We start from the raw sequence: 22547 nt of genomic DNA on the forward strand, positions 1-22547 counted from the left end.
GTTAATTTTAAAGAAATCACAAAATAGAAACTGTAAATGTTAAAGCTGACAAATGATGAGATGGTGCCGAGTTTGATCAGCAGACACATTAATACGGATTAACAAAGTTTAATTTAATAGCCTTTTGATATTCATTTTGTGGTCCAATTTTAGAATTCAATAATCAATAATCATCTAGGGTAAACTAAATAAAACAGTTATATTGTCACTATTTTACTTTAATTTACAAAGTTAACTAACCAGTTTGCAATAGTTTTTTTTATTTCATCTATTTAATTGGTAATAATTAAACATCAAAAAAGTCTTTGAAACCATTCTGGACAGAATTCCGGGACTTTTTGCGGCAGGGTGGATCAAACCATGATGCTGTTAGCGTGTTATTTATTAAGGCAGTGACTTTGCAACAAAAGCTGCTTTTAATGTTTTGTTGAATACGAGATGAGGCGGTTTAACAAAACCCTGCTGATTTATAAAAGCCGTGTTTCTCCAGCTAGTCAAAGTAAACTTTATACATTTTTGGAAAAGATTCTCCTGCAACAGAGTTACAGAAGTCTGAGCTGATGTGACTAATATTTAACTCCCTCCACTTTCTTAGTATAGTCGTGCAGAAAAAACATGACAACCTTGATTTAGTTTTGCTGGATGTGATGAGGTGGAGCACCACATTTAAATTCCCGCGTATCAATGATGGCTAGTTAGCTCGTAGTTAGCAACATTATCAACATAGCAAAGCTTACGGTGTTTTTCAACGTCTCCATCATTTTCTAAGCAGTGCCAGTGAATATCCTCAAATTCCCGCGTCCTTTCTGGTATTATACGTCACTTCCGTCACGTCAGAGGCTTGTGCTCCGGGGCTGCAGCTGGATGCGAGTCGCAGTTTGTTCCTCTAAAAAAAAGAACGCGCGTCAACACCGGGGCCGCGCAGCTCGCACAGGCACCAGGAGCGAGTCTCACGCGCGTTCACGTGCACGGACCGAGGACGCAGCAGCAGTTAAAGCTAAACGGCCAGCAGTGCTACCAGGCCCGGAGTATCACCGCTGTCGTTCATTTTGTTCAGGACCTCCCGACCGGCGGGGATTAGAAAACGTGCCAGATCATATGAGTGTGAAGGGGGAAGAATAGCGCAAGATGGTTCGGGAAACCAGACACCTTTGGGTGGGAAATTTACCCGAACATGTCCGAGAGGAGAAAATCGTGGAGCATTTTAAACGGTAGGTTACGCAAGAGTGTTGGCCGAGCAGCGCGCGCTAGGGGCAGCACGAACGTTAGCTGGTTGCGATGGGCGACTGATGCTAACGTTAGCATTTATTATTTTTTACAAGTTTTACAAGTCGGGGCTTCTTTGAGTGCTGCTTTTGCAATACTGCAGCACAGGGGTGTTTATTGAACCGACATACACGGAGCGGAACCACTAACGTATAAATGCTCACGGTTTACAGTATTTTGGCTAACTTTTGTTAAAGGTGGCGAGTAGCTTAGGTTTGTTAGCCGTTGAGCTAACACCCGACCAACCGACCATTTTGTGGGAAGTCAAGACGTTTTCATGATCGAGTCAAAAGGCAGCTAACGTTTAGCTGGACAGCAGGTCAAATAACACGACACGGGAAAACGTCTGACTCATAACGGCGCATTATTGCTCAGCTTAACTGCGTTTGTTAGAGAAATAATGAAATGTAGAGAAAGCAAAATTTGCGATCGATCGGGTGATAAAAATGTTAGTAAGTTGTTGAGCTGCTTTACGTCGGTAGCAATCACTAACGTTATACTAAAACTAGGCTAAGATATTGTTTTCTTAGTTGGCCAGTTTTCACGTTTAGTGGTTTTGCAGCCGCTTGTAACTTATGTGACTTTAAAGAGAGCCAACAGCATAAACCTGTGTGCTCCCCCGTGTTCGTGGAAGTCATTTCAAAAGCATGTAATGTTATATGTATTTATCTTTTGCTGCTTTATATAAAGTCCACTAGGCGAACTCATCAATAAACTCATTTGCAACACAGAAAACAGTAACGTTACATTAAGTCATAGTTAATGCGTTTTGATTATATGCCTTTATTGTTGATAAACACTGACATTTGGCATGTTTGATTAACGCTATTACGTTGATGTTTAAGAAACCTCAACACTCCCTATAATACAATGTTAAAAACATCAAGTACACATCAAGCGTAACAATTGCAGACTGCTTTTTTTTGACCGTCTGTTCCTGCTGACAGGAAACGTTATTGTTAACTTGCTTTGTTTTGTAATTGGAGGTGAAACATTACTGTTTGCTTTTAGTATCAGTGCCTCCTCTAATCTCTATTTATAAAACTCAACAGCATTTACCCTAATATATGCCAGTGTATGTGTAATTTCACCTTTGTTTTCATTGCAATTTTCCTCAGGTATGGGCGTGTGGAAAGTGTTAAAGTTTTGCGGAAGCGAGGGTCAGAGGGTGGTGTTGCAGCCTTTGTGGATTTTGTGGACATCAAAAGTGCGCAGAAGGCTCACAATGCTGTCAACAAGATGGGAGACAGGGACCTTCGAACTGACTACAATGAACCCGGGTCAGTCCCTAGTGCTGTACGGGGCCTTGAAGACAGCTCCCCCTCGAGCAGTCGAGACGTTACAGGATTCTCTAGGGCAACAGTTGGTCCAGTGTTTGGCCCACCTGTGTCCCTTCACACCAGAGAGGGACGTTATGAACGGAGAATAGATGGGTAAGTGGACACGGCCTCCCCTTTAAAATCCAGGGGAATCTAGGTATTGGATAGGTGTAAAACCTAAACACATAGTGGGGTTATTCGTGAGGGATAGATGCCTCAAGGGGGTTGCACAAAGGTAATTAGGGATAGTTCCACTTTTCATCCTAATTGACTCCTCTTTCCCACGGGATCTAAGTAAATTAAATACACATTATCATTTGGTAAGGTAACTATAATTCAAAGTGTGACATCTGGTTTGGATATTACATCTATGAGGAATAACCTGGTGAGTTTTGGATTTATTACATTTTGTGGGAAACTACCTTGGGGATCATTTGGATACTTTTTAAACATTTTTCTCCAAAATATGGGATCTAACCACAACTTGGAATCGCTTGAAACTGGAAGTAAATCCCTATTATGAAGGATGTACTTTTCTTTGAAGAATCTATTCGGGTAATATATCATTACGTCAAGGATCTCCCATCTGGGGTTGTCAACTGTTGTCTCTTCAGCCACAGCCGATGGACGGACTACTTTTACCATTTTTTCAAATCTGTTCTGGATTTAAGTTTTGAACAAGTGGATGGAAGAACTTAACATTTCTTACACCTCACAAGACAGATGTAGTGCATATATCCTAGGCTATCTCAGTCATTTTAGGGCGAGATTAACTATGTATAATTAACACCGTTACACCGTCCAGAGTATGGAAGCTATACCAAGAAGACTGTGGAAGAACACGGAGGATCCAAACAACAAGTTTGTGGAGGTATTTTTGTTTTGGATTGATGGCCACGAAGACAAATGAAGACTGCATAGTTGGGATGTACCCTCCTGGATGTACGCACCCCATGCTGGATGTACTGATGTCGACCCTAGTATGGATAGGTGTAGCTGCCATTCATTTGGATTACTCGAGTTTGGATGTAGCTGTGTCAGGCCTCAGCTCAGTGAGGAGAAGAGCACTCTGAGTATGTTACAGAGAGCTGAAGATAACTTTTCAAAGTAACTTGAAATGTTTCTACAGAAAGATGAAGCCTTCCAGTACATATAAAATCCATGAATTGTGGAATTAAGACAGGACTATGATCCCACGAGGAGGTTATTGTGCTGTGATCATAGTTTCTGTGAGTCTTCGAGCGGGGGTGATGTTAAACAACTTGATATTATCAGTGGAATACATTTTTCACCCTGTTTTTCACGTAACGTAACTTTTGGAACATACTACTTTCTCATACTGCAAGTCAAGATTGATCCAGTTGGATGTATTTTCATTCGGGCACCAACTTACTGTATAGTCAACCTGGAATTCCTTGAATTACCCTGAGGTTCCTCATTTTTTTTTTTTTAAATCCATATTTATTTATTGAGGTCTCATGTTCCTATTTTTTTTTTCACATCCAGAAAACCATAAAGAGGTCCATTTCTGTGATTGTTTTGTTTTTCCTTTTTTTCCATCCAGTGAAGAGAATTAAGTAGCCTAACTGTGGATTATACATCAACAATCTACTGGCCTGATGCTCCACAGTATTTGAAGATAACGTGCAGTGTGATTCAAGAAAACCGTTTTTGCCTAATTAGATCAATTGATTTTTCCCCTTGGTTTTTCATTCCGGCTCTCACATTCTGATCCACCTAGATTTTATTTGGATTAGTTTCGGTAACTTCTTTTCCAAAAGGTTGGTATTCTTGCTCTGCCCTCTGCATATTTCTTTCTCTAACATTCCTTAGTGCTTTGTCTAATATCAGGTTTGCACTGCTTTTATGAAAAATATTAATTTGATGCAAGAGAGGGAAAATATATATATTTATATATAAAATGCATATATACGATACATTTATGTATTAATTGTCATTTCTTTATGCATTTTTTCCAGCATCACATTGTTTTCACATTTAAAAACATCAATCTGAACTGCATGGCATTTTAAATTTCAGTCCCACAGAGCTCCTCGATAAGAGAATTGTCTGGTTGAATATTTAAGAGAAATGTCGGATTTTTTATAATTTCTTCTTCTTGCCAGCAATAGTTCATCAACAGTCAGCCTCTGAAATCAGTTCCCCTGGACACCCAGAGGAGCCAAAATTGCTCGATGCTGTTTTTGCAAATGAAAGTAATCGAAAGAGACTAAGAACAGCAAAAGGTCTTCAAAATGAAACAAAGAACGTTGTAGTTGCAAAGTCTGGGGTGGCTTTGTTTCATATGACTGTTTATGAATTTACAGTGTAGAAAATTGTGCTTGTTGGTAGTCTTGTTCCTGTCAGAATGTCATTTAGGCTGCTGACAGTAATCAGAGCAGTGCTGCACAAGTCAAGTCAATTTTATCTACGTATATAGCCTAATGTCACGAACATCAAATTTGCCTCAAGGTGCTTTTTTTTACAGCAACACCCTCTTTCTCTCTCTCTCATATTAGTATTTACAGACAGTACCAACATTTGATAGGTTAAACCCAATATGTCATGTCTTGAAGACAATTATTCAGCCTATTTGTATAGTTGTGAGTAATTGAATATTGTTTTCTTGAATTGTTGCCAGTCCAGAACATTGACTTAGCTCCCAAATGTCACACTGGAATGAAAATAACATGTAGGTTTGGGCGATATTGAATTTCCGCTAAGGGCGATTTTGGTTCCACAAAAACTATATACGAGAGACTCCATAGATATGAATATGGACTTAAGATACATGCTGCAATACACATAAGTGGCCACAGCCACAATGTATAGGCAGTAAGAGTTATTATACAGGAGGGCGTGCTGAGATCATTTAGTCAGACCCATCAACTATGATTGGTCAAAATTGGTGTATGGAATGAGGATAACAGGCCTACGTTATAAACTATAACTTTGGTTATAACTAACTGGCTTGTTAGCTAGCCTGCTAATTGCTTTCTTGCGCTGTGACAAGAGTGTCAGGATGAAGCACTACATTTTACTCATCTAGTGCTAATGGAGTCCGGTGCAGTCCTCAGTAAAACGGGTGTTACATTGTTCAATTAAATTTTATTTACAGTGCCAAATCGTTTCAAAAGTTATCTCAGGACACTTTACAGAGTAGCTATAGACCACTCTATGACTTATTTATGATTTACATAGACCTAACAATTCCCCCTTGGAGTACAGTGGCAAGGAAAACCTTCCCTATAACAGGCAGGAACGTTAGACAGACCCAGTTCTATGGAGGACGGACATCTGTCTTTGCTGGTTGGAGAGAGAGAAAAGACAGACAGATGGACAGAGAGAGACAAAGACAGTCCCAGAGATGCAAGCAACCACAAAAGTAACTAACTATACTAATATCTATAGTAATGTGAGTATGACTTATGTGTTATGGCAAGCACAGCTAAGGTGACAGAATATGACAATGATAATAATTATGGTGGCAAATATGATCAATGATGAATAGTGATACAGTGACATATTACATATATTAGTGATGGCTACAGATTTTATAATTAAAAAGACTAGTGACAGTATATATGACTAATAGTTATAATAATAGCAGCAGGAAGCGTCATGCAGGACCACGGCAGCAGGCACCACCACTATCAGCAGAGACCTGCGTGACAACAAAGCACAAACAACTCCGGGGAGGAGTTGAATTAGTAACATAAATTGGTGAGACATGAATGATACAGACAGAGAGGAGAGAAGCTCAAAGTATCAGGAACAGTATTATCCCCCGGCAGACTAGGCCTATAGCAGCATAATTAAGCAGAACAAAATCAGCTTTAAAAATAACAACATAGCTGAGGGCTCGTAAGTCCTAGCTGTAAGCTTTATCAAAAAGGAAAGTTTTAGTTTACTCTTAAATAAGGGGACAGTGTCTGCCTCCCGAATAACACTTGGGAGTTGGTTCCACAGGAGAGGAGCTTGGTAGCTGAAGGCTCTGCCTCCTATTCTACTTTTGGAGATTCCTCTGGAACAAACTCCCAAGTGTTATTCGGGAGGCAGACACTGTCCCCATATTTAAGAGTAAACTTAAAACTTTCCTTTTTGATAAAGCTTACAGCTAGGGCTTACGAGCCCTCAGCTATGTTGTTATTTTTAAAGCTGTCTTGTTCTGCTTAATTTTGCTGCTATAGGCCTAGTCTGCCGGGGGATAATACTGTTCCTGATACTTTGAGCTTCTCTCCTCTCTGTCTGTATCATTCATGTCTCATCAATTCATGTTACTAATTCAACTTCTCTGGAGTTGTTTGTGCTTTGTCGTCTCGCAGATCTCTGCTGCCGTGGTACTGCATGACGCTTCCTGATGCTATTATCACTATTACTCATATATACTATCATTAGTCTAATAAACTATACATTTGTAGCCATAAAAACACCATCAGTGGTATGTCTCGCTGTACCGTAGCTGCTATTGCTACTACTCATCATTGATCATGTTTGCCACCATAATTATCTTTTTAATAATCTATCACCTTAGCTGTGCTTGTTTCTACTATTCTTCTGTATTAATTGTCATAACACATAAGTCATGCTCACATTACTATAGATATGGTTATAGTTACTGTTACTTTTATGGTTGCTTGCATCTCTGTGTCTGTCTTTGTCTCTCTCTGTCCGTCTTTTCTCCCTTTCTCTCTCCTTTTCTTCCTCCCCAACCGGTGCAGACAGATGTCCGTCCTCCACAGAGCTGCATTTGTCCGACGTTCCTGCCTGTTAAAGGGAAGGTTTTAGCTGCAACCGTACTCAATGGGGGTATTGTTGGGTCTATGTAAATCATAAGTTATAGAGAGGTCCATAGCTACTCTGTTAAGTGTCCTGAGATAACTTTTGATACGATTTGGCACTGTAAATGAAATTGAATTGAACTGATGACTTTATCAGATTGCAGAACTAAATTTGACAAAAACTCTGAGAATTCAGATAAAAATCCTAAGTACGGACCAGGAGCGAGGTACACTATAACAAGTATAATTGGCTGCACTGTTTTCCAGGTTAAATGTGAAAGAAAAAGAACAAGACTTTCAAATGAATTATAATTTAGTTTAGGATTAATAGGCCTGAGTCATAAATAGCTGCAACGCCTCCTCCTCGGCCACTGCCTCGAGGAATATGAGTATTAATATGACTGGGAGGAGTGGATTCATTAGGATAACATATTCTTCATGAAACAGCCAGGTTTCAGTCAAACAGAGTAAATCAATATGGTTATCTGGTATCAGATAATTTATTAATACAGCTTTAGATGGCAGAGATCTGATGTTTCTGATGTTGAAGTCCACATTTTATTTTACAATTTTGTTGCATTATCGCAGATTTTGTGTTGATTTGTATCAAGTATTTCTGTATAGCTCCTCTTCTGTTAATTTTTTATTTAATTCATTTAGATGACCGTGAGGCAGACAGCATTAATATAGGATACTGAGTTGGAAAATGCTCCACAGGGAGTGCAGAGAGGTGTATTGAGAGGTGATCCCAACACCGGGTTGTTGTCATGGTTTTAGACCGCTAACAAATTCGTCCAGATTCTTAGATATGTCACTGAGTGGTGAAAACTTGTTTGAAACGTGGCGGATGGTTAACTGGGGGCTTCGATTTAGAGCTATGCTTTCCTCTCACAGTCACCCAAGAGGGCCCCAGCTGCTCAGGGATTGCCGGGGGAGGGCTAGCAGAAGCTAACGCTACACTATGTGGCTCCACACCGACTAAAGTTATAGGTGGCTGGCTAGCTACCGTAGCATAAGACTGAGCTTCCATGCTGCAGAGCTGTGAATCTAACTCACTGGTCCTCGACTCTGGCGCTACAAACGCATTATAGTTATTACATTTACCATTTTCTCTAAAGGAATCGAGGAGTAGCTAAACATGCAACACTTCTACCAAGAGAGAGCCTGATAGTGGGGGAAGCCATCACCAGCCGTGAGGCTAATTGCTAAGCTTAAGTGGCTAACGGATAGTGTGTAACGTTAAACACTATAGAATTAGGGAGAAAGTGGCTGAAAGAAGCAGTAGAACTAGTGTATGTTTAAATGTTAAGCGGCAGTTAGCCGATGTGGTGAATATTATAGTAAAAAAGTTGCTTTTAGTGAGATACGCTCCCTGTAACATGTCAGCACGTCAGCAAACATGCATCACTTTCCGCAAACTTCACTGAGAACAATAAGGGCAAAACAGCATCACCAATCTGTTTTAACAGGATTATCTTGTTTAGCTCAGCTAAAAACACTGTCAGTACGTTAGTGTGTCATTCACTACCAAGCTTGCTTATAACCAATATCTTTACACCTGTTCAACTGACTTTTTGTTTAGATAACATTTGACTATCATGTGAACCAAACACACACATTTTCCAAGTTCAGAGTCTCATGAGGCACTGCACCGCTGCAGGATGAGAATAGGGAAAATACCATGGATGAACATCCATGGGAAACACTGAAGAGAGAGACTGAATAAAGCGCAAAATTCATAACCGACGTTGCATAAATGAATATCGTTCTGTTATCTTGGATATGTAAGGACCATTATCATGGCCTTCCATTTCTGTGTTGAACAACAATCTCGTCATATCGCCCAAGCCTAATATGCAAGTTTCGTTATTGCTGAAAAGATATAAAGTAATTCTGTAACATATGTTTATTTCATCCTAGTTTATTAACTGGAACACCATAGAAGAGACCAGTGTTTAGTTTTGATCGTAACAAATCAAATTGACAGATTTTACTGAATTTTGACAAGGCAGGAATTATATGATCTCTACATTAAAATACAGGCACTGCTCTTTAGAAGGGTATTAAACTACACAACTTATCCAATCTGCTCTCCTGTTTTGTCTTTGCTGTATCAACCATTTGTATTTTCATTACTGCGCACTTAAATGACAAATAATTTAACAGGAAATTGTCTTTTTTTTGTCGGTTTGTTTCCACGCATAGTAACTATTTTCTCTCTTTACACTGTTTTTATTTCACAGTGGCTCAGAAAGCCGGGAACGTGCTTATGATCACAGCCCATATGGACACCATGAGCGGAGCGGCACTTTCGACAGGCAGCGTCACTACAATGCTGATTATTACAGAGATCGTTCCATGTTTGCTGCTGCTGGCCCAGCGAGCAGTGCTATTGGGGGAAGCTTCGAGGCATCAGACCCACATTTTGACTCTAGAATTCGAGACCCTTTTACTCTTACTAATTCTACACGGCGTGACCTATACAGAGATGACAGAGGACGACGGGTTGATAGAACCTACCATCACCGTCGGAGCCGATCATCTCATTCCTCACAGTCAAGGCATCCTTCTCCACAACGGACCACAGGACAAACCCCAAAACCTCCTCATTCCCCTAAAAGAGCTACTTTGTCCCCTGGGAGAGGTCCGCGATCTCGATCTCGCAGCAGATCTTCGAGCTCTGATTCTGTCAGCAGTACCAGCAGCACGGGCAGTGGCAGGTGTGACATTTGTTTTGTTATGATATTGATGCCTCATGTTTCATGGGTTTGTTGACTGGACTTAGTCACTGGACAAACCATCAAGTTGTATCGGCATGTGTTTAATCATTGTTCTCTGGTTTTCTGCTTTTAATTTTATTGTGACAGCAGTGATTCAAACAGCAGCTCAAGTGATGGATCTCGGGCGCGCTCTGTTCAGTCGTCAGCAACACACGTCCCTTCCCAGTCGATGGGGCTTGACTCAGATGAGCCACGAAGAAGCTTTGGGATTAAAGTGCAAAACTTACCAGTACGCTCCACAGGTATGTTTCTGTATGTCAACCTCTCAAAGAGTCATGCCAATAATCCTTTTCACTATTAATGCTTGCTCAGAAGTATCAGTAAATTGTTATGTTCTGAAAGAGATGGGTAACACCATCTTATCCATAAAAGTTGTAAATTGCTTTTGCCAGAACTGGGATACAAAGTGGACATTAGTGCACACACAAACAACAATTTTTCAGGGGAAAAGCAAAGTTGGAGCAGGAAACTTAAAATATCCTAATCAGACTTTATACAATGCTTTAAAAAACAAATTAATAGTATATTGCTGATCCAAGATGTGACACTTGACTCGCCAACAAAGAACTTTGGACACGTCAGCCAATCATATGTGCTTGCCAGTCATTGTCACTAACAATTGTATAAATAAGCTGTGCAGTACTATATCAATATAGAAAGTATCATTCCCAGGTTTATATGCAAATTATTCAATATATTGAAAGATCCATTCAGATGGTGTATAGACTTCATCATTGTTATTTTTTATTCCTTGGAACATCTGGTGTTTTTAGTACTCTTTTTGAAGATGGACATTGGATAGTAATCCTTTTTGTCCCCTCTTCAGACACAAGTTTAAAAGATGGACTTTTCCATGAATTCAAGAAACATGGAAAAGTGACCTCAGTGCAGATCCATGGAGCATCCGAAGACCGCTATGGTTTGGTGTTCTTTAGACAGCAAGAGGATCAAGAGAAAGCCCTCACTGTCTCCAAAGGAAAGCTGTTCTTTGGCATGCTTATTGAAGTCACAGCCTGGAGTGGTCCTGGTAAGTGTCGAAAAATATACCAAACAACAACAACTAAAATCAACAAACATTATTTCATAAAACTGTATGCTTTTGTGCTGGTGGTAGAGAATATGAGCATGACATTTCGCAGCATGTCAGTATAATAAATGGCTTAATTAAAACCTCTCCCTTTCCTCAGAAACAGAGAGTGAAAATGAGTTCAGGCCCTTGGATGGGCGGATAGACGAGTTTCACCCAAAGGCCACAAGGACACTGTTTATAGGCAACCTTGAGAAGACCACCAGTTATCAACAACTCCTTGACATTTTTCAACGCTTTGGAGAAATTGTGGTATTTTACCATTTTTTAAGCACTGTAAGTTACAACATTTTACATTTGATAAGGGTCTCTAATGGTTCTGTCCTTTCTTTTCAAGGACATTGACATCAAGAAAGTAAATGGAGTACCCCAGTATGCCTTTGTGCAGTATTCTGATATTGCCAGTGTCTGCAAGGCCATTAAAAAGATGGATGGAGAGTATCTGGGGAGCAACAGACTAAAGGTAGTATTTCTTTTTATAGTAAATGGTACCATTTCTGATCTGTGTCGATATAATGTATCCCTGATATGTAATATGGATCTTGCTCTCTTTTTCCTTGAAGCTTGGGTTTGGGAAGAGTATGCCCACAACATGTGTTTGGCTAGATGGATTACCAACCAGTGTTACAGAGCAATACCTCACACGGCATTTCTGCCGCTATGGGCATGTAGTTAAGGTAAGGTTATATTTTCTCTGACAAAAGATCTTCTACTTTTGATTTTGAAGCTGTTTAGTTTTCAAAACTGTAAATGTATGTTTCTGTTTTTAGGTTGTGCTTGATAGATTGAAAGGGATGGCCCTCATCTTGTACAACAACACAGATTTTGCTCAGGCAGCTGTAAGGGAGACCAAAGGTTGGAAGATTAGTGGCAATAAAATAAAGGTAAACAATACCAAACAAACAATAACAAAATGTTTATAATTGTTGTAATAATTTGTGCTAACAACTTATTTCTGTGTTTATGAAAGGTGGATTTTGCAAGTCAAGAGAGTCAGGTGGCATTCTACCGATCTATGCAGACATCTGGTCAAGACATTAGAGACTTCTATGAAATTCCTGCTGAACGACGGTAAATTGCCCATATTGTTTGTTGCATTGAAGTGATGATGTCCACAACTAAGTATGTTTTTTTGTATGTCACAAATTTATCAGTAAATATAGTTGATAATGTTGCTCTTTTGAACAGTTCCTTTTAATTCAATTTAGCCTAGTAAAATATATCTGATGTAAGGTTTTCAAAAACTAAAACAAGAAATTATTTAGGTAAAAAGAATGAATAACTTTTTTTTCTCTTCATTCTCTCCATTCACTCAACAGAGAGGAACGTCGACCTCCATACCATGAATTTACAGCAGAAAGGGCTTACTATGAGAATATACGAACCCCTGGCATCTATCCAGAGGAAGCTCGAAGAGACTATGCTGCTCGCAGCAGAGACCGTTTTCCTGAACTGGAACACTATCAGGGGGATCACTTTGACCCACGGTATCATGAAGACCCAAGGGACTACAGGGACTACAGAGACCCCTTTGAGCAAGATATCCGAAAATACACATATATTCAAAGAGAGCGAGAAAGAGAGCGAGAACGGTTTGAGGCTGATCGCAGCCGGTGGAGCCCTTCCCATCCAAGGCGACCTGTTACTCCTACGGTATCACCTTCACCATCTGAGCGGGCTGCCAGGGATGCAGAACGGCGGGTTTTCAGTCAGTCCTCTGAGCGAAGTGGTAGTGTGAGCTCAATTTCACCACCACACTTTGAAAAATCTGAAAAACCCCTGCTGGAACATGCCTCAAAGAGTGAAAAGAGCAGCCAACCAGATCGTGTCCCAGGTGCTGAGAAAACCAAACGTGCAAAACGAAAAGAGAAAGGTGACAAAGACAAAGCTGAGAAGTTTAAATCAAGGAAAGCAAAGGGGCAGTCACCATCCATCCCACTACCTGAAACAGAGCTTGAAACGGGTTTGGATGGAGGGTCTGGAAGAGTAAAGGGATCAGACCAGGATGCTAATGAGAGGCAGAAATGTAAGGGGGATGGGGAATCTCTTACTGGAAATCAATTGTCAACTGCCCACCATGACTCTGTAAAAAGTGAAAGACCTGAGATGACTAAAAGTGAGAATTCAGAATTGGATGGAAAAAATAGACTCAAGAAACATCTGAAGCCTGACATTGGAAATGATGGGAAAGATTCATCAGTGGATTCAGATCGCCTTGCTGCAAGAAAAAGGCGCTTTGCTGATTCCAGTGGCCGGACTATTCGTCAGAAAAGAAGCAGGCATGAGGAGGAGGACGCTATTCCATCCTCTGACTTTAGTGCTACTGCGTCATATTTGAAAGACTTGGACACTGACAAAAACAAAGATTCACAACGGAGAGATTCAAAACTGAAAACTGATAAAACTGGCACACAGAAGGATGGACCGGAGGACCTTAGAGGACAAAGAGAGAGAGAAGAGAAGTCAGAGGGATCTTTGGACCCACTGGAGTCGAAACGACATCCAGGGCACACTTCATCCAGAAGATTTTCACATGAGGGAGTTTCAGACCAAAGCAATATAAGAGAACAAGAACACCATGCAACTTTAAAATGTGGTACTCAGAATGCTGACACTGACAAAAGTGTTAAAAACAAGGAAGACCATGTTGACATTGATCTTTCTCAGAGTTACCGCAAGCAAATGGAGCAAAATAGACGGTTGCACCAGCAGCAACAGCAGCGTGAGTCTGACAAATCTGACAATCCAGGAAGTCCTCGAGGAAGTGAAACTGAGGACTTGGAACATCGCAGTCTTGTGCATGAAGTTGGTAAACCACCCGAGGATGTAACAGATAATTTCCCATCTCACAAACTAAAGAAACTAGACCAATTCGAAACTGACTCAGGAACTAAGAGGGAACGTGTCTACAGGAGCTTCAGGCAAAAAAGTGAAGATCCTGAATGGAACAACATCTCCTCTCCAGGACATCAACGCTTCTCTCACCATGCAGACGAGGGCTTTGTGGACCCTTCCCCAAAAGAGTTAAGTAGAAATGAGGGGAAAAATCATCCAGATCTGGAGCTTTTAGTCAAAAGGACACACAACACACAGGTAAACAAGCCAAATACTCCTTTACTTAGTTTGGAAGAAGAGCAACAAAAGAGATGGGAGAGCAGAGTTAAACAAGACTCGCTTCCTGACCTGAACTTTTCTAGAAGTCTAAGTAAGAATATTCACAATCGCAAGCGTTTGGAATATGGTATTTGGCATGATTTGGAGCCTGGGGAAGTACGATCCGACTCTGAGGAGGACAGAGAGACCAAACCCCACTCTCCTGTGCCTTCCACATCTATGCCTTTTTCTGAGAGGCCAAGGGTTGACCGGTTTTCAGACCCAAAACTAGCACATCTCGAAAGGAACAAATTCTACTCCTTTGCACTTGATCAAACTATCACACCTGATACAAAGGCTCTGCTTGAACGTGCGAAATCTCTCTCATCTTCAAGAGAAGATAACTGGTCATTTTTGGATTATGATTCTCACTTTGCAAGTTTCCGGAACAGAAAGGATACAGAGAAGGTAGAATCAGCACCACGACCCACACCCTCCTGGTACATGAAAAAGAAAAAGATTCGAATTGGATCTGAAGATAAACTTGATGACAGGAAGGAGGAGCCTAAGCCAGAGGAACATGAACGTAGGGAACTTTTTGCCTCCCGCTTCCTTCACAGCCCTGTTTTTGAGTTGGACTCTAGGCGACTTCAACACTTGGAACGTAAACATGAAGAACCTGAGCATACACAAAACCAACAACCTGGTCAGCAAGGCACAGTAGATGGTGAACTGGACTCGGGGCCAGTTGTCCTTTTCCATAGTCGATTTTTGGAACTCACACGACTGCAACAACAGAAGAATAAAACACATCAGCTGCAAGAAACAAAAGGAGACCCAGTGCTCACGGATGAGGATAAACTGGAGAAAGCACCTGTTCAAGAGCAGCAAGCTTTGCAGTCACCTGAACTAACAGAATCTGTCATGGGGCCAGAAATTAAGCCTGTCAGTCCAGTTGAAGAGCGGATTTCTGAACCCAGACTCGCATCCACTTCTGTCTCACAATCTGTGGCCAAGGACTTAACTCCTCCAGAAGAGAAATGCGTTGTGTTGAATCCAGCCTCTGATTCATATACCCCTGTGTCTGTCATAAAGGAAGGGGTAAAAGAAAATGAACCTGTTGTACCCATGTACCACCCATTAATTGAGATGTCGTCTGATTCTGAACCTGCACCAGTAACAGCACCCGAACCCAGGTATTCAGTGGATAGATGTAAACTTTCTCAATCTGAAGGGAAATTGGATCTCATTACTGAGGATTTAAAACCTCTATGTACCACAAAAACATACCTTCATGATTCTCATGAGTGTGTTAGCATTTCAGAAGCAGAGCTGGACCCTGAGACAACACAACCGGAAGTGCCCAAAAATACTAATCCCATACCACCTAGTCTTGTAGAGGAAGAAAAAGAGACCCATTCTTTATGGAAAGCAGGAGCAGAACCTGAGGTAGAGAAGAAACCTCCAGCTAGTAAAATGCACAAGGACACAAACGATGAGCCAGTCTCACCTCAGAAAGAGCATAAAACAAAAGAAATGAAAAATAAAAAGTGCAAACAATCTCCTGCTCAAGTTTCTCCAGTTCTCTTCATATCTACCTCTAGTACTGAGAAACCAGCAACACGCAAAAGTGAGCGCATTGACAAAGATAAGCTGAAACGTGGATCATCCCCAAGAGCTGAATCAAAGACCTCAGGCAAATCTCCTATTCATGGATCAGAACCTGATATGTCAGAGCCAGTTATATCAGCAGGTAGAGCAAGACGAAGAAATGTCAAATCTATGTATGCCACTCCAGTTGAAGATGATATGGCAGTTCGTTCTGGAAAGGAAACTACAGAGTCACAGCGCTCTGCACGAAAGCGAGGTACAGACAAAGATGCAGCACAGCAACAAAATATCGAAGAGGATCCACCTGCTCCAACCCCTGCAACTAAACGGGGCCGTCCTCCCAAGAATCGCAGACATGGTGATGAGAGTTCAACAGTAAAAGTAGAAAAATCTAAAATGGATAATAAAGACACAGATTCAAATGAATCAGAAGGCAGTGAACATATCCCAAGAGTTTTAAAAGGGAAAACTTCCCCTCATGGCTCAAAGGGTCCATTGAATCAGATTTCCACAGTCCTAGGATCTGGATCATCAAGAAAGGGGGAAAAAACGGAGGTGGCGCATGATGATGATCAGGAAATGGATTCCACAGAAGAAGATTCCTTGGCTTTGCAGGTTTCATCAAGTTCCTGTAAGGAAGAGCCATCATTAAAAGTTGGACAAAAGAAAGACGAGAAAGACAAACAAGGAAGAGAATTGGGCAGAGATAAAGATGTTTTCCATGAAAAGGCTTTTGAGAGTAAATCAAATGGGAAAGAGACATATTCCCCAGTCTTAGAAGAGAAACCGACCTCAGAAAAAGACAGGATTGTTAGTGGAAAAATAAAGTTGACAGGGACTCACAAGTCTCCTGTTCTCAAGAACTTGAAAATCAGACTAAACGTGACAGAGGTGAAAGATCTTCTTCAGCTAGGGGATGATGAACTTGGGAATCAAGAGGATTCTTCAAAAAAGTTAAGACCTGTTGACCACAGTCATCATGTTTCAAAGTGTACTAATACTAACAAAGTAGGATGCTCCAACAGTGAAGAAAATGAAAATGCCATTTTGGACAAGACAGAGCTCCTTGAATCACCAAAAAGTTTAATTTCACAGGAGCTGGAATTGGAGCAGGCTGTGGAGAACATTGCTAAACTTACAGAGCCAGGATTTCCAACAGAGCCACCGACGCCACCTATTCCACATACAGAAGTAAAAAGTGACCCAGAGGAAGAAAAACCTTCTAATACTGCTAGTGAGACCGAACTTATGGCTGCTATTGACTCGATAACTGCTGGGGATGGAACTGTATCCTTGACCCAAGCACCTCCACCAAGTGCAGATGTAGGTTCAGAACCTGAAATACAAGACTTGATTCCGCCTGCCAAGGAAGATGAACCTGAAACAAACACACCTGCTTTACAAGAGGGGCCTGTCTTTTCTACAACACCCAGAAAGGGCAAGGGAAGACCTAAAACACCAAAACGTCCTAAAAGCCAAAAGCAAGTAAGAAAAGATTTAAAGGAAGGACCCTCAATAAGTGAGGAATTGACAACTCCTTTAGCAGATAGCCCACCTTCCAGTGTAAAGAAGCTGCCTGCAACTCCATCAGCAGCAACTACTGCAGTTATTACTCCTACTACGTGGAAGCAAGAGCCTGAGCCTTTAGCTGTCAAGCTTACAGATATAAACGCAGAGTCAGAGTCATCTTCTGAAGAACAGATTCAACATCTTAAATCTGTTCCCCAGTCCAAGAGTCCAGTATGCCCAAAGCCTCAACAAGTGCCACCTGAGTGCATCTCCCCTTCCCTGTCTCCACCAGCTAACAGGCCACATATTAGACCCATTCAGACAAGTAGAACACCTGTTTCTCCACCAGATAGGCGCCACCAGTCTAAAGATACAGGAGTCTCCTCTTCACCTGTCATGCCGTTGGCATCAAAGGAAAACCAGCCATTACCCCCAGAATCTGACAACATGGATATTGATCATGGCACATGTGACTTGAGACAGATTCTTATGAAACACAAAAATATTTCATTGCCAGGCAGTAGTTCTATTTCTAGTAATCTACCCACCCTGCGGGATCAGAACCCTTCTGACAGTAATGCTGTTGTGCCAAATAAGTCACCACTACCCAGTAGTGGAATGGCAGCTCATCCAGCTTCACCTATTGTCCGACCTCCAGCCTCACTACCATCGCCTGAGACAAAGTCTGTGATCTCTGTTATTGCATCCACTGCAACCTCTGTTATCAGTCGTGTTTGCAACCCTCCTGAGCCAGAGGTAAACATGAACATTGGAAATCCCTGTGTAGACATGACTGTACCCAAGCCAACCTATAGGCCCAGCAAAGATGATACTGGATCATACCATGGGCCATCTGTTGGTGATGACGATGGAGGAAGTGCTGCACGCTTCATTGTTGAGAGCCCCACTCTTGGTTCAGGATCTTGCCCAGGTCTGAGAGTTAACACATCTGAAGGAGTGGTAGTATTAAGCCACTCAGGCCAGAAAACAGAGGGACCACAGAGGATTAGTGCAAAAATAAGTCAGATCCCACAAGCAACAGCAGGTGACATGGAGTCTCAACAGTTGGTATCCATGCCCCAGATAAAACAAGAAATGTATGGTCATTCTCATTTAGGACTTCAGAAGGGGCCTTCCTTGCAGGCAGATCACGGGCATCCATGTAAGACACAGTCAACTATGTCTTCCAATAAACAAGAAAGCACTGGTTTGGAAAAGATGGAATCTTACCAATCAGGTACTCAAGGAGTAGTCAAGCGTCTCACACAGGGTAACCAGCAAGTAATGGGTTACCATCAAGAGTACATGCCAATAAAACATCAAAAGAAAATGGAGAGTGCTGATCCTCACAGTACAGATGGAGCTAAACAACCTTGGACCTCTACTATAAGTCCTGCGATAAGTCCCCATTTGCCCTCTCCACCTGGCAACCATGTAGGATTTGTAACAGCGACTGGTGACAGACCTCCCTCCCATATCAGTGGGGCCAAACAAGAACCACGATCCCCTCGCAAATCGGGTCATCCACACTCTCAGTTTACTAAAGTGTCCTCCCCTATAGGCTCTTCATCACCCAAAGGTATACCAGTAATGCTATCCACTGGCCTTCCTGCAATGCAACAGTTTATTACTGGTGTGCATCATCCGGAGCAGTCAGTTATCATGCCACCTCACAGTGTGTCTGGAGGCTTAGGACGGATGTCTCCTCACCGTGTTACCCAGTCAATTCCAGTGGGGCATCTTGTCCAAGGAGATGTCCGGGTCAATACTCCACCTCTCTCTGTGATGAGTTATGGGATGCATAGTGAGCCACTTGCCTCTCCCTGGTCTGGTCCCATGCAGTCACAGCCCACTTCACCCCAGGCTGTTGGCAGAGAAAAAGTTCTCAAGGTAAACCCCGGTTCTATGAGGGGTCATGAGGGGGACCAGGAAGAAGTCAGACGCTTTCACCAGGCTCCAGGAAGACAGTCTGCTACACAGTTAAAACCGGAGACTATGCAGCCAGATCCTCGTGGGCCTTTGCGGAGTAGTGTTCCGTTAGAAACATACATGGCACAAAGAGATATGCGTGTGCTCTTGCACCAACAGGGAGAGCGTTTGGCCACAGACCCTCATTCTGGACACATTCAAGACACTCTACCCCCCTCTTCAGCGCCTTCCAGCCTTCCTTTATCCTTGTCGCCACGAGCACATGTTTTGCCTAAAGGTGTGTCTGAGAAGGATATAACAAAGCCATTAGAGGCAAAAAGGCCACACTCTCCTCTTCCTAAAGATGGAATGATGGGGATCAGACAATCTGGGCAAGCAATGGCATCTCCCCAGAGAGTTCAGCTAATGCCACCAGGACCTAGTGGCTCATTCCCAGAGTACTCTGGGATGTACTCCAACCCAAGAGGCATCCATTCTCAAAAACCAGAGACCTCTCCTGTTGGACCTAACCAGCCACCAAGTGTCACTCCAACCACGGTGAGTTCATTGCACGTAACACTTAACCACAGTTTAGTAGGTACTCTTAGCTAAGAGTAATAGAGACGGTCTAGTATTTTTTTCTCTTTCGATATCAAAAGTTGCATATTAGCTGATAATGAGTACCAATCAATTGCCAGTGCAATACAAAAAAGAGTATTGTTATTGTTATTATTAATTGTTGTGTGGCCTGGCTCAGGTTAAACCCTTTGTAAAACATGAAAAAATACATAGAAATACGAATGAATGCTATACAACTTTCTTTTATCATCTAGTTTGATAGTCTGTCATAACTAAAAAAGTAACAAACTACTTTAAAGTAGGACACATGTTTTCAGGAATAAATTACATTGTGTGTGATCGGTGCATAGACTAGAGTACTTACAGATACCAGCATTTTAGTATATATATATATATATATATGTGTGTGTGTGTGTGTGTGTATCTGAACCACTCTAAAAAGTTATGTAGTCAAATACAATCCTACCATGATGGTTATAATGTTCAGTGTTTGTTGAAACTGGTTAGAGAGCTGTTGACTTAACTTTATGTTCATTTTGAAAGCTGTGGTTTGTGTGTGATATGCGGGGTGGACAATAATAAACTGGCCAACTGAGTGTATGCGAATGTGGGTTGATATTTTCATGTTATAGAAGCTGCTCATGACACATTACACCATTGTCTTAAATCCTTAGACTGCAGACCTCCAGACAAAACCAGATAGCAAGACGACGCAGCCTGTTAATATGGTGCAGTTGCTCACGGTAAGAGAAAACTCATCGCAATAGTTTAAATTGTGTTCAGGACTGTTGGTCTGAACAACACCTGGATTTGTCTGACATACTTGTCTTTTTTGTCTCACATTTAAACAGAAACACCCTATTGTGTGGCAAGGCCTGCTGGCACTGAAGAATGACACAGCAGCAGTCCAGTTGCATTTTGTCTGTGGCAACAAAGCTTTGGCTCATCGATCACTGCCCCTACAAGAAGGAGGCGCGTTGCTTAGGATTGTCCAGAGAATGAGACTAGAAGCTTCACAACTGGAGAGTGTAGCCCGAAGAATGACGGTACATGTCTTTTGTCCTACTCCTGCTGAGTCATCTTTCTGTTTCATTAAATGGAGTCTGCTAACAACGCTTACACTTTCACCCTACAGGGGGACAGTGACTTCTGTCTTCTCCTCGCTCTGCCATGTGGACGAGATCAAGATGATGTCCTGAACCAAACTCAAGCTCTTAAAGCCGCTTTTATCAATTACTTGCAGACCAAGTTGGCTGCTGGTATCATAAATATTCCCAACCCAGGTTCCAATCAGGTGAGACATGATTGTTTGTGTAATCTGTTTTTTTTTTTAAATGTCAATAATGATTTTAAGAGGAGATTCTTTTTAACTAATGTATCTTATGTATTTATCATTCATGTGTGACCTCAGTCTCCCTCAAAACTGTTGTTTTCTGTGTGGATTGACATTTATTATTGCTGTGTCATTGCACAAACAATGCAAATAACCAGAAGCATAATTTTGCTTTAATAACACCCCTCTGGTGTCATATCTGTTCTCTGAAACTTCATATGTTTAATGAATGTTTTCTATATTTTTCCAGCCTGCCTATGTGCTACAGATTTTCCCACCATGCGAATTCTCCGAGAGCCACTTATCCCAGCTTGCCCCCGACCTCCTCAACAGGATCTCCAGCATCTCACCACACCTCATGATTGTCATCACCTCTGTGTAACCTTCACTGCTTGGAACTGTACCATTCGTGGATGTTCTTGCTTATGAGCCTCAGGAAACCAGAGGAATATGAGAATTTTTGTTTTTTCCTGGACACAATGGGAATGTGTAAGATATACTCTAATCAATGCTTTTTTTTGGGGTCTTTTTTCTTTTGTCACTCCTGTCTGGTATTATCGTCCTTCTCAAAATACCTCAGGGATGGACCAAACCAGAATCAGTCTTATTTGACCATTTTTCTGCTGTATTTCTATTTATTGGAGTTTTATTTTAATGCTGGAGATGCTCTGAAGAAAAAGAAATCACGATGTTTGATGAACAACGTTGAGTGACTATCTGGGTGGCCTTTTTTCTTTCATCTGTCGTTTGATTGTCATATTAATTTCTGTTGCAATGGATAAAAAGACATTTCAACATGTAATTTTAAATCATGTACAGACTTCCTCGCCCAGACTTTCCTTTAGAGGAGGAAGAATTAACTTGTAAAACTGGAGACCCTGTAGAGGACCACAGTCATTTAACCGCTCCTTTAATTCCACCAGCTCGGCTCATTTTCTCACAATACTGAAGCAGTTACATTTCTGGCACCTGCCTTTGCATTGAGCAAGCTACATTATGATTTCGGTGTTTTTGAATACAGGACTTTGTAAATATTTAAAATATTTAAACTTTGACAATGGAACTTGAACTTGGACAACCTAACAGAGACTTGAACTGTGGGACAAACCAGAACGCAGAGTGTGGAAATTTAGTTGAATGTCCTTGATTTTTGGGTGTAAATACTTGTAACACAAGAAGGTTAGCAAACTCTCCTGTAGAGTCTGCTGGTGGCACTTCATATTTTGTAACTCAAATAAAACAAACTCCAGAAAAAAAATTATTCAAGATATAATCCTTTAT

General features: G+C 41.4%; 1 protein-coding gene across 3 annotated transcripts; it reads left to right on the forward strand.

Annotated features, from left to right (window-relative positions):
- Positions 1 to 1014: 1014 nt before the first annotated feature.
- On the forward strand, positions 1015 to 22509 carry LOC310965462 (msx2-interacting protein). Of its 3 annotated transcripts, none has more exons than XM_083939068.1 (15): positions 1015 to 1211; positions 2385 to 2699; positions 9610 to 10086; positions 10234 to 10388; positions 10973 to 11173; positions 11334 to 11485; positions 11571 to 11696; positions 11797 to 11910; positions 12004 to 12117; positions 12204 to 12304; positions 12553 to 19912; positions 20608 to 20676; positions 20785 to 20979; positions 21069 to 21227; positions 21517 to 22509. In XM_083939068.1, exons 1-15 carry the CDS (start codon positions 1129 to 1131, stop codon positions 21646 to 21648), a joined length of 9753 nt encoding a protein of 3250 aa, XP_083795194.1. In that variant the 5' UTR covers positions 1015 to 1128; the 3' UTR covers positions 21649 to 22509. The 3 variants fall into 3 exon arrangements, with proteins under 3 accessions (XP_083795194.1, XP_083795195.1, XP_083795196.1); XM_083939069.1 differs by having other exon boundaries at positions 10237 to 10388; XM_083939070.1 differs by lacking the exons at positions 1015 to 1211; positions 2385 to 2699 and adding an exon at positions 4069 to 4366.
- Positions 22510 to 22547: the final 38 nt, after the last annotated feature.

Source organism: Echiichthys vipera (assembly GCF_963691815.1).
Source record: "Echiichthys vipera genome assembly, chromosome: X".
Taxonomy (NCBI): Eukaryota; Metazoa; Chordata; class Actinopteri; order Perciformes; family Trachinidae; genus Echiichthys; species Echiichthys vipera.